The sequence below is a fragment of the Mastigoproctus giganteus genome, chromosome 5, assembly GCF_048544385.1.
Source record: "Mastigoproctus giganteus isolate SK-2022 chromosome 5, ASM4854438v1, whole genome shotgun sequence".
Lineage (NCBI taxonomy): Eukaryota > Metazoa > Arthropoda > Arachnida > Uropygi > Thelyphonidae > Mastigoproctus > Mastigoproctus giganteus.
The window spans coordinates 4,002,087-4,015,083 of NC_143579.1; the positions used below are offsets into that span (position 1 = coordinate 4,002,087).

The window sequence follows — 12,997 nt, forward strand, 5'->3', positions numbered from 1 at the left end:
CTAGTTTTTTACGGTTACAAATTGAATTTTTATTTACTCCCTCACTAAATGGTCTATTTCAAATAATTGGTCACACCTCTAGTCCCAAATTGGTTACACCTCTAGTCCCAAAGGTGACCAATTAGTGAGGTTCTACTGTACTTAGTTTTCTGAAGTTACACAAGCATGCCAAAAATGATATTTCTGTGTTGACTGTGGGATCTGTAATATCTTCACATAATATTATATCTAGGCTTTGTTTTTTTTTACTGCTCGACAGCTCAAAATACACTGGTCAATCTGGTCCAGTCTGTACTTGAAAGCAGCAGAGCCTTTTAATTCAATAGAATGGATGTTATGGCCTTTCCCAATAATGGTAGTGGTCTCTAACTTGACCATTTAGATTGCATATTTAGGGACTTCCCACTTTGAGAGGAGTCAATTGTCAAATAATCTTCCCTCTTTGTTATCTAATCATGTTGATTATGTCACTCAGCCTCAAATCTAGAATTACTACTGTCCTCATACAGCATATATTAATGTATAATCAAATTATGCCTTATATAATATTTATCCCACTAGCATCTTGCTATCCTGGGGTAAGAGAAGAGAAGAGAAGAGGAGAGAGAGAGACAGAGAGAGAGAGAGAGAGAGAGAGAGAGAGAGAGAGAGAGAGAGAGAGAGAGAGTGTGTGTGTGTGTGTGTGTGTGTGTGTGTGTGTGTGTGTGTGTGTGTGTGTGTGTGTGTGTGTGTGTGTGCGCGTGCGCATTTTTTTCTGAATGAATATGTTTCTATCACTGAAACAATTAAAAATCCTTGCTTACCGATCATTATAAGGTCCGATTTCAAAATTAAATGAAACAGCATTTAGTAGTTCAAGGTTAAATTCTTTATACCTGAAAATAAATAGTAATTAACTCAATTCAATAGATGTTTATGAATAAACATATTATTTCACAAAGAAAAAATTATTAAATCTTCTGCTGGATGTTAGATATATAGGCTAAGTACATTTCTCAATTTTTTAAGATAGTCAATTACATCCAACATCACACAATAACACTGAAGTACAAATACACATACAAGATAACAATATAATCAACATGATTAGACAATGAGTTTCATTTCCATAGCACATAGATGATGGTAAGGAGTTCTACTTTCAAATTTTTTTCTTTATAAATAACCACTATTATATCATGTGAGTTTTTAAAAGTTACTTTATTTAGCTTTATTGACTACATGTACTATACAATTAGGTATTGTTTCTGAATCCATCATCAGACCTTAGTTGTACTGTTAACAGCCTCCTCTTGGTTCACTCACTCACATTCAGTGAATGAATGAAGGAGAGAAGGATGTTCATTCAACAAGACGAGAATGTAAACAGTATAGCCAAGTATGGTCTGATGATGGCTTTCAGCAAGGTTCCTGAAATGACACCTAATTGTACACTACAATAGTTATGTTGTATAATATAGCATAAAGTTAAATAAACTAACTTTTAAAAACTCACATGGTATAATAGTGCTTATTTATAGAGAAAAAAAAAATAATAATAAAAAAATATCATGGAAAATCACCATGTAATGTCACTTCCAAAACCTTGTGAGGGGTCTCCCCCACCTTCCTAATCCTGCTTGATTCAGTATAGCATAACCATGAATGCCTACACTTGCTCTCACTTGGAGGTGCCTTGTTATGAACACACTTCTAAATAAGATTATGTTCAATACCTTTATGATTTCTGTATTTTTTCCATTTTTATTTCCGCCTTTGTCAAAACCAGGTGGTTCTATTGCACTTCAGCCAAAGATAAGCTGACCTGCTAGCATCCTACTTTTCTTCTAACTCATGTATTGATGATCTTGGTAAACCACCTCATACCATTCTCAGCACACTCCATTTAATGCCTCCTGTGATTTTCTGTCAAAAGGATGTCAAAAAGATTTTGAACAATATTGATGCTAAGAAAGCCTGGTCCTGATGATATTTCTATACTTGTTTTCAAAACCTCCGTACCTGAGCTTACTCCTATTCTATGTTGCCCTTTTTCACTTTCTTATTCCAAAGGTGTTTTTCCTTCTGCTTGGAAATTTCTTCACATCCATATCTTCAAAAAGGCCTATGGGGCTGGGTAATTCCATATTGAAATAATTACACCTATAAAATATAATTTACTATAAAATATAATAAAATAAGATATAAAATAAAATAAATATGATACAAATATTGGTTAAACTAGACTATTACAATAAATAAAATAAAATAGGTTAAAACAATTAAGAACAATGCTAAAATCATTAAAATATAGTAAAATACCGAAGCTTTCGGAGACCGCTGTCTCCTTCCTCAACAGTGTACTATTACTGGCACTACACATCCTTAAGTAACAGGCCCATGGCACTCAAACACGTGATTCACCAGGCACATAGTCGGCATTTCCCACTTGCGCACCGGAAACGGAAGTGGCTCGGGAGTGTGCCATACGAAATCGATCATCACGTCTGAGGACAACCGCCTCAAACAAGGGGTGTAAACGCATACCCCTGTCCCTGTTGATAGTATTATGACTAGATGCAATGATTCGTAAGCTCTCGAACCACTTGAGTTCCCAGAACCCATGGGCACAGGTTCTGGGAACACAAGTTATGACCACGTCTTCAGGGGAGATCCGATGTTGCTTCTCCCAGAAATGCTCTGCCACAGCAGACTTCCCATAGTTCGCAGTCTTTATAGCAGTTGTGTGCTCCCCCAGATGGTCTTTGAAACATCGTCCCATTTCCCCCACATAGCACAATCTGGGCACTTAATCTCATAGACCACACTACTAGTGGAGTCTTGGGTTACAGGGTCTTTAACTTGCGACACCACTGTGTGCAACCTCCGTCCTGGAAGTTACACACAGCGGGTCTGACACTCCCGCAGTGACCGTACAATACATTCAGAAAGGCCCGGATAGTAAGGGATGTATGCGGTGGCCACAGGGGCGAGCGACTCCCTACAACTGGGCTCAACCCTATTAATATATTTGTCCAAAACCCTCTGGGGGTAACCGCACTTACTGAGGTCTGCCGTGACCCTACATATTTCCATTTCTCTATCCTCGGGGGGTACTACAGTGGGTCCACACCCTATTTAGTAATGCCCTGGCTACACTATTCTTATGTTGATAAGCCTGTGCCAAGCTGTAATGAATATATTGGCTACGGCACGTTGGCTTTCTATATACTGTTGTCTTTAATCTAAGACCATCTCTACTAACCAGGACATCTAGAAATGGGAGGGTCCCAGCTGTTTCCACCTCCGAGGTAAATTGTATAAATGGGGAGAAGCTATTAAGTAAGTTAAGCACTTCATCTTCCTTCCCCTTTTTTATAATGTTAAATGTATCGTCTATGTATCGCTTCCACTCGTGTATGGGGAAATGCAACTGGTGAAAAATCCTGGTTTCTAGTTCCTCCATGGCTAAATAATGTGATCACAAAGGAACTGGATGCAAAAAATAATTTTTAATTTTGATATCATATACTTGGATTTCAGGAAAGCTTTTGATACTGTTGCAAATAGAAGACTGCTATACAAATTGTAGCAGTATGGCATTAAGGGTAAGTTGCTGTGATGGACAAAGGGATGGTTGAGTGGGAGATGGCAGAGAATGGTAATAAATGGACACTGCCCTACATGGACTAATGTTATTAGTGGAGTCCCCCAGGGTTCGGTGCTGGACCCATTGTTGTTTTGTGTATTTATCAATGATATTGATGAAGATATATCAGGCTTAATGTTCAAGTTTGCAGATGATAAAAAGGTTGGCAAGGTTGTTAATGACAGTAAAGACAGTATGCTACTGCAACAGGATCTAGTAAAGTTAGGCAGATTGGCTGAGAAGTGGCAACTGAAGTTTAACATTGACAAATGGAAAGTACTGCGTATGGGTAGCAACAGAAACGTACCACCTGTGTGGTACTCGTGCAAGCGATTAGTATGCTACTGCAACAGGATCTAGTAAAGTTAGGCAGATTGGCTGAGAAGTGGCAACTGAAGTTTAACATTGACAAATGGAAAGTACTGCGTATGGGTAGCAACAGAAACGTACCACCTGTGTGGTACTACACTCAGGGAGGTGGAGAATAAAAAAGACCCAGAGGTAATTGTGCAGTCAGATATGAAGTTCTCTGAGCAGTGTAGACAGGCCGCCAGAGCAGGTCATGGAGTTTTGTCAAAGATATATAGGAATTTTGCTATCAGAGACAAGGAGGTGATTATCCCTTTGTATAATGCAGTGGTTAGGCCACACCTCGAGTACTGCGTACAGGTCTGGAGGCCTCATTTTAGGAAGGATGTAGAGTTGATAGAATGAGTACGGGGAAGGGCAACAAGATTGATGAGAAGAACAAAGGGATCCTCTTACCAAGAGAGGTTTAAGTTCTGAAAGTTGCATTATCTGGAGACTAGGCACCTGTGAAGTGATCTGAATGCGGTGTATAAGGCCTTGAATGGGTTGAGTAGGCTCAATGCTGATGGGATATTTCCGCTTGCTCAGATTAAAAACCTGAGCAGGAACAGATTCAAATTGAAGAAAGAGAGTTGTAGAATAAATGTGCGAAAATTTGCCTTTAGCCAGCAGTAGTTGATTGCTGGAACAGACTTCCATGTGTTGTTGTGGAAGTTGATAGGTTAATAAATTTAAGGGCTGAACTAGACAAATATTTGGAGTGCTGGATGGGTGAAATGGGAAGGGTTTTTTTTTTTTTTTTTGGCTGATGCTGTATAAGCTTGCTTTCTTGCATCATATGCCTCAACTAATGCTAACTAATGCTAATAAGCAATGCTTCATCAGTAGAGAAGACTAATGTTACTTATTCTCAGCACATACCACACCCAGATGGCACTGTTTTGAAGCTTGTTGGCTTCACAATGGTGGGTGGGTAGGTACCTGGGTGATATAATTGTTTGTTTGTTTTTTTGGGGATTTATTAGGCACATCAGTAACTATAGCCATAGTGCGCCAGGTGATAAAATTAGTGGCATCTCTCATATTGTGGAGTTACACTTTATAACTGCCCACCGATGAGAAGCCAAAAAGATTCAAAATAGTGCCATCTGGGTAATAGTATCCACCAAGAATATGTAACAATAGTTTTTCTCTACTGGCGAAGCATTGCTTATTCAAGGTAATGCAATATCATGGCAACTTATTGTGAAGGCATTCACAATATGAGCTGTAAGCCATTTCACTTACTTAAGTGATTTACTACGAATTAAAGTGATGTTTTGCACTAACTTGTTCAGCTAGTAAATAATCCGTAATCTAAGGCTCGCATCCCTAAACCCCCTTTTTAGTCTTTAAATGTTACTTTAAAAAAAATCTAATAAAAACAGTTACTTTATAAGTTGATATATTAATTTTTGGTATCACTGAATTAAATTATTTACATTCAAAAACTGGAACTGCACCCAAACTGGAACTGCAAAATTTCTGAAGACTCAACCCACCATAACTTGACCCGCACTGCAGGTAACCTGTTGGTACCCAAGCTGATGCAGGACTCTAGTTCAGACTTCTTCACTAACCTTGGAACTGTTGACCTTTCTGGAACTTTCATGCAGCCAAAACTCACTTTAAATTCTTTCTGCATGTAACTGCAACCAAATCTCACTTTATATTCTGCTGCATGTAAAAAAACATGCTAGTTGATTAAACTTTCACACAAAATACACACAGCTGAGTGGTGTACTCAATTTTGCTTAAAGAATTTTCATTCTAGGATGCATAACTAACTGATAAAAAAAATGACATCTCTTACATGTTTAACCTCCAATGGGCATAGCCAACTCTCTCATAGTGGAGAAGTGCTTTCCCCTTCAGGTACTACCTTTTTAAAACCTTTTATTGGCAATAATTAAAAATTGTTCCTCTTTAGTATGAGTGCATTTTCATTCTATTATGGAACAATGCATTTTTTTATATTAAAAATGTATACTTTAAATATTTTTTAAAATAAACCATATGGAGCATGGGCATTTGTCCTCTACAAACTCACCTCTCTTCTCTGGGTATGACAATATTACTAATTTGTTGCTATGGGAATTAGTATGTGTTGCTAAGGCTTGTGCTCCTGACAACAGCACATGGTAGCAACTTGTGAAAATGAAACTCTTACATTTGCTTGTTATTGGTGATAGATTTGTTAATGTGTTTACATTTATGAAAATAAAACTCCCCTGCTCTTTCAGATTACATTTAAAAAAACACTTATGTTTCATTATGTATTATGTATAGTATTATGTTTCAACAATTTATTCTATTATTGGTTTATATTAATAATGGTAATTGTTTGAGTTATTTATTTAAGTTCTATTTTTTTTTTTTTTATTTATTTATTTATGAAAATCCCAAACACGAGAGGTATTAGAACCTGTAGTACTTAGTACCATGCGTGTGTTGGAGGTTGAGAAGACGAAAGAAGATATTTGTTTTTCTGAAAGAAGATATCGAAAGCCTTTGAGATGTCAAGAGCAACTGCTTGTGTTTCACTGAACTTTTCCATTGAATTTGTCCATAAATGGGTAACATAAGCCAGAATATCACCAGTGGATGGACACTGATAGAATCCATACTGGTGATCATTGATCTGACAGAAGGTTTCTAGACAGTTTAAGAGTTGGCAGTTAATTCATTTCTCCATTACTTTAGAAAGAATAGAAGTAACTGAAATGGGACGATAATTGGCTGGGAGAGATTTGTCTCCCTTTTTAGGAACTGGCTGGATATGAGCAAATTTCCAAGCAGAAGAAAACGCACCTTTGGAATAAGAAAGTTAAAAAAGGTGGCAAAGAATAGGAGTAAGTTCAAGAGCACAGGTTTCGAGAACAAGTGGAGAAATATCACCAGGACCTGGATATCAGATGTTTCATTTGAGTTGCATATTTGTATGTTCTTTTGGATCCGTTGATTAGAGAAGTTGACACCTAAATTTGCATTTTGTTTACTGCTTCCTTATTTATTCCACAGTGGATGGTAGCCATAACATATTTTATGTTTGGTTTGTTATTTCTCTTAATATTTGCTTGGATATATTGGGACATCCACTGACAGTTTGCTAAGATGGCAATCAGTGATTGAAATGCAACCCTTTTTTTGAAGATGACAAGTGCTGGTGTCCATTGAAAAGATAGTGCTTGTCAGCTCTTTGTTTCAGTGTAGTTTTCTTTTGGTAGCGCTCATTCTTCAGGGTCTAGAATCTGTCTTTGGGCAAGGAGTCATGCATTCACTCCTCTGGAGGTGAGTGTTGTTTGGTTCTTTTTATTTTTATTTTTTAGATTTTAATGTTTATTTAATTTTTCTTTGGTTCAGAGGTGGTGAGGAGCAATATAACACCTTGCCTGACCTATAATGCTATCAAGAGCATTATTTTGCTGTATTTTTGAATGGTTTAAGTATTTTTTAAAGTTTAATCTGAAATAATTTAATCACATTTTCATTCCTAATAATAAATGGTTCCCTTGTTCTTTGACTGGTGCTTGAAAGGTTTGCACAAGCTTGTGCATTTGAACTATTCATGCTCCTCCTAAAGCATGTGATGGTAAAATACTGTCGAAATTGGAGAGAAATACCAACTAATTTTAAATTCATATTTTTAATGATTGCATATTAGATTTAATGAAAAAAATTTTTTTTATTTGTTTATAGCCAATTTTTTGCTTCTTAGCAAAAAAATTAATAATACAGTCAAATGATATCACAATAATTGAAGAATACTAAAACTACAACCAAATCTTACTTTAATTTCTTTAAGAACTGACACTGATGTCATTCTGGCAAATAATTTTTTATTTACATTTAATGGCCTTTGTTACATTAGGGGATGCAACCATTAGGGGAGGTAATGATACCAAACTCAAAAATACCAGTCCAATACATCAAAAAAATACAGGCATTCAAAACTGTTACTTCTTTCCTTGATAACCACTATAATTTTATGTAATGCAATTTATATGTCTTCCTGACAGTTATAGGGTTTTTATTTTTAATTTTTTATTTCTTTAGCAAAAAGTAAGTATTAAAAATACAAATATATAAAAACTTACTTACCAATGTATAATTTTCATATCTTCATCAAAGAAACTAATGTGTCCAATACTGCTTGCAGCAATCACATAGTTATTAAATGTAGTCAGAATTGGTATACTTGCTTTTTCCTTCAAGGGATGCACAACTCTTACTGCAAGTCTGTCTTCTGGCTTAACAAATAACCTTACTCGATCAGGATCTATAAATAAATTCCACTGTCACTTTTTATGCAAATAATTTTCAACTGGCAATATGATATGCTTATAAATCTAAAGGTTGTGTGTTGGGGGGATTATCTATTTTTCACAGATGCATGTGTGTGTGTGTGTGTGTGTGTGTGTGTGTGTGTGTGTGTGTGTGTGTGTGTGTGTGTGTGTGTGTGTGTGTGTGTGTGTGTGTGTGCACGTGCGAGTGTGTGCGTGTGAGATTATCTATAAAGTGAATGTGATCTAATGATCTGTTTATCTCTTTTGTAAAGAAAAAAATTAAAATCCAGGGTCAAAAATTACACAGCTTGAGAATGACAAATTCAGAACCTGATAAAAAAAAAAAAGTTTTAGCAAAAGGATTTGTATTTTGTCTGTCAGTAAAAGGATTTGTATTTTGACTTTCACAAATGGAAAGTGTATGCATAGGTGGTGCAACTTTTGATTTTTTGCATGGGGAATAGGGGAAAAATAGAGTCTGAAAAATATATTTAGAACCAAAAAAGTATAAGAATCGAAATGAACTGAATACAAATTGAATTGAAAAACCTGAGGAAGCAATAGAATAACTAAATCTGGACCTAAATATTAATAAGATTAGGGAGGTCCACATCCAACTAAAGATTAAAAACTGCTAGACTAGGTAATTAAATCAATCATTTAAGTAGTACTTTGGAGGTAAGGTTTACCCATTTAGTATTGTTAAAGGCCAAAAGTTGCAAGAAAGCCAGGTTTTGCTGCATCAATCAGAAAGATAGAGAGAGAAAGAAAAGCACACTTTACCTTATCTCTTCTCACTCCCTAAAGGCAACAAACCAGCTACCCTTTAATTTCAGCAGACTAACAAACACGATGCCCAAATGTAAACTTCTTGAGGTCCAGTCAGTTTTTCCCAAACAGTGAGTTTGCAATTTATGAACATCTTATTTACAAACTTAATCTTAAAACAAAAATTTTTGAGATTGGACATTCAATTTACTCAATATCCCAATCTTATGAACTTTTCTGGGAATTCATGAAGCATTCCATTTTGAAAGTAAAGTGGCTAAGAGTGACCTATTTTTGACTTTTATATACTGTATTTGACTTATTTAATAATTTAACATATACTGTACATGCAGTTAAATAAAGCACACTATTTAAAGTACATTTTTGGTAAAATGAACTATCAGGCATGTATGGTGGAAGTGCAGATATTGAACAAATAAAATTAAATAAAAGTCATTTCTGTTGAGAATAATTTAATTAATTTATTGACTAGGGGAAAACCATTTGCTATTCTTTCAAAAGTCATTTTATGTTTAGAGTGGTAAATAAGCAGTTTTTTAATAAATTTATTACAATTGTATAATGTGTGGGAGTCAGGTTAGTTACACTGCAATTTGACTTGTAGAGTTAATTGTAAGCATGAGCTAAAGTGTTACTTCACTAACTGTACAAGTTTGTGCAAATGCAGCATATTAGTATGCAGCAATTCTAATAAAAGCTAATAACAGCATCATTTTAGTTATATCTCATATTGTGAATACCTTCACAATGAGTTGCCATGATATTAGCATTAGTAGAGGCATATGATGAATGATGATGCACGAAAGCAAGCTTATGCAGCATCAGCCAAAAAAAAAAAAAAAAACAAGTGCTCCCATTTCACCCCTCCGTTCATTCCAAATACCTCTCCAGCTCAGCCGTAAATTTATTTAGGCTATCAACTTCCACAAAAAGGGATGGAAGTCTGTTCCAACAACCAACTACCCGCTGGCTACAGGCAAATTTCTATCCTACATCGGTCTTTCCTAAATTTGAATTTATGCCCTCTCAGGTGATTATTCTGAGCAAGAGGACGAATCCTATCAGCATTGAGCATGCTCAAACCATTCAACGCTTTATACACCTCAGTCAGATCACTTCACAAGTGCCTAGTCTCCAGACACTGTAATTTGCAAAACTTAAGCCTTTCTTCGTAAGAGCAACCCTTTGTTACATTCACTAATCTTGTTGCCCTTCTCTGTACCCGTTCCAACAGCTCTACATCCATTACTCAAGGTGTGGCCTGACCATAGCCTTATACCAGAGGATAATTACCTCCTTATCCCTGTTAGAAAAATTCCTGTATATCATTGACAAGACACCATGAACTACTCTTGCAGACCATCTGCACTGCTTAGAGAAAACTTCATATCTGCCTGCACAATTACCCCCAGGTCCTTTTCGTTCCCTACCACTGTCAGTGTAGTACCACAGAGTTGATACGTTACTCTGGGGTTACTGCTTCCCATATGTGGTAATTTACATTTGATAATGTTAAACTTCATTTGCCACTTCTCAGCCCATCTGCTCAACTTTTCTAGATCCTGTTGAAGCAGCGTACTGCAACAGGATCATTAGTGTGCTTAACAACCCTGCCAACCTTCGTATCATCTGCAAACTTGGACATTAAGCTTGATATACCATCACCAATATCATTTATAAATACAGAAAACAACAATGGACCCAACACTGAATCCTGAGAGACTCCACTAATAACATTAGTCCAAGATGAGCAGTGTCCATTGATTACCAGTCCCTGTCTTCTCCCACTCAACCATCCCTTTATCAATAGCAGCAAATTTGCTTCCAATGCCACACTGCTCCAATTTGTTCAGCAGTCTTCTTTCTGAGACAGTATTTAAATTCTATACAGTGGGACCAACTGATGATGTTACCAACAGCAAATTCAAAATGGGAAGCATTCAAAGAACTTATCTTGGAAACTACTGGGCTTTACATACCAACTAAGAAATATTGTTCAAGGTTTAGGCCTAAGTGGATGTCTGATGAACTAATGAGACATATGGCAGAGAAGAAAAATGCATGGGATACATGCAAATTAACACGTGACACAGAAGCCTATGATAGATACAAGTTAATCTGTAACGAAGTTACAAAGGAGGTTAGGCAGGCGAAGGCAGATTACGAGAAATCTTTGGCAAGGGATGCAAAGAAAAACAGCAAAGAGTTCTTTACTTATGTAAACTCTAGAAGGAAGGGGATGAATCAGATTGGTCCACTTGATATCGATGGGTCAACTGTTGATGATCCTGCTCAGGTAGCTAAAAACTGAATGAATATTTTGCATCGACATTCACACATGAGGAGTTATTTAGCGAGGGGAATGCCAGAGGTGTATTCAACTCTGGCAGTAAGCTAGGTAATCTTGTAATAACTGAGAGTAAAGTGGAGGAGAAATTGTTGAAGATAAATACAAGAAAGGCACCTGGGGTGGATGGGATCTATCCAGTTATATTGAAGGAGGCAGCAAAGGAAGTAAGCAAACCCTTAGCCATAATTATGAGAGCTTCCTTGGACTCAGGGGAAGTACCCATGGACTGGAGATGTGCAAATGTGACCCCAATTCACAAAGGAGGATCAAAGGGCGACACAAGTAATTATAGACCTGTTAGTTTAACTTCTGTTCCTGGAAAATTAATGGAGGCACTGGTTAAAGAAGCACTGCAGGATCATCTAGACAAGACTTCAGTTATAGCTCAGACACAGCATGGTTTTGTTAAGGGGAAGTCTTGCCTGACCAATTTGATTGGATACTATGATGCAGTCACAAAAGAACTGGATGCAGGGAATAACTTTGATATTATATACTTGGATCTTAGAAAGGATTTTGATACTGTTGCACATGGAAGACTGCTGCACAAATTGGAGCAGTGTGGCATTGGAGACAAATTGCTGCTATGGATAAAGGAATGGTTCGGGGGAGAAGACAGAGAGTGGTAATCAATGGATACTGCTCATCGTGGACTAATGTTATTAGTGGAGTCCCTCAGAGTTCAGTATTGGGTCCATTATTGTTTTCTGTATTTATAAATGATATTGATGATAGTATATCAAGCTTAATGTCCAAGTTTGCATACGATACGAAGGTTGGCAGGGTTGTCAAGGACACTACTCACACTATGCTACTGCAACAGGATCTGGAAAGGTTGAGCAGATGGGCTGAGAGGTGGCAAATGAAGTTTAACATTGACAAATGTAAAGTACTACATATGGGAAACAGCAACCCCAGAACAACGTATCAACTCTGTGGTACTACACTGACAGTGGTAGAGAATGAAAGGGACCTGGGGGTGGTTGTGCAGGCAGATATGAAGTTTTCTGAGCAGTGCAGATGGGCTGCAAGAGTAGCTCATGGTGTATTGTCGATGATATATAGGAATTTTTCTAGCAGGGATAAGGAGGTGATTATTCCCTTGTATAAGGCAATGGTCAGGCCACACCTAGAGTACTGTTTACAGGTCTGGAGGCCTCATTTCAAAACGGATGTAGAGAGGCTGGAACGAGTACAGAGAAGGGCAACAAGATTGGTGAATGGAACAAAGGGGGTGCTCTTACGAAGAAAGGCTTAAGTTTTGCAAATTACAGTGTCTTGAGACTAGGCACCAGCGAGGTGATCTGATAGAGGTGTATAAAGCCTTGAATGGTTTGAGCTTGCTCAATGCTGATGGGATTCTTCCTCTTGCTCAGAATAATCACCTGAGAGGGCATAAATTCAAATTGAGAAAAGAAAAATGTAGGATAGACGTGCGGAAATTTGCCTTTAGCCAGCGGGTGGTTGGTTGGTGGAATAGACTTCCATCCCTTGTCGTGGAAGTTGATAGCCTAAATAAGTTTAAGGCTCAGCTGAACAGGTATTTCGAACGAACAGAGGGGTGAAGTGGAAGTGGTTATTTTTTTATTTATTTAT

At 37.1% G+C, this 12,997-nt stretch overlaps 1 protein-coding gene across 1 annotated transcript in view; it reads right to left on the minus strand.

Annotated features, from left to right (window-relative positions):
* Positions 1 to 799: 799 nt before the first annotated feature.
* The window catches only part of LOC150085136 (cilia- and flagella-associated protein 251-like), a 131,265-nt gene continuing 119,067 nt past the window's right edge, over positions 800 to 12,997 (minus strand). Inside the window, exons 7-8 of the mRNA XM_090373842.1 lie at positions 8,078 to 8,255; positions 800 to 875 (exon numbers count right to left, since the gene is read on the minus strand). Of these exons, the coding sequence (XP_090229968.1) occupies positions 800 to 875; positions 8,078 to 8,255 (254 nt within the window). The remainder of the gene's footprint in view (positions 876 to 8,077; positions 8,256 to 12,997) is intronic.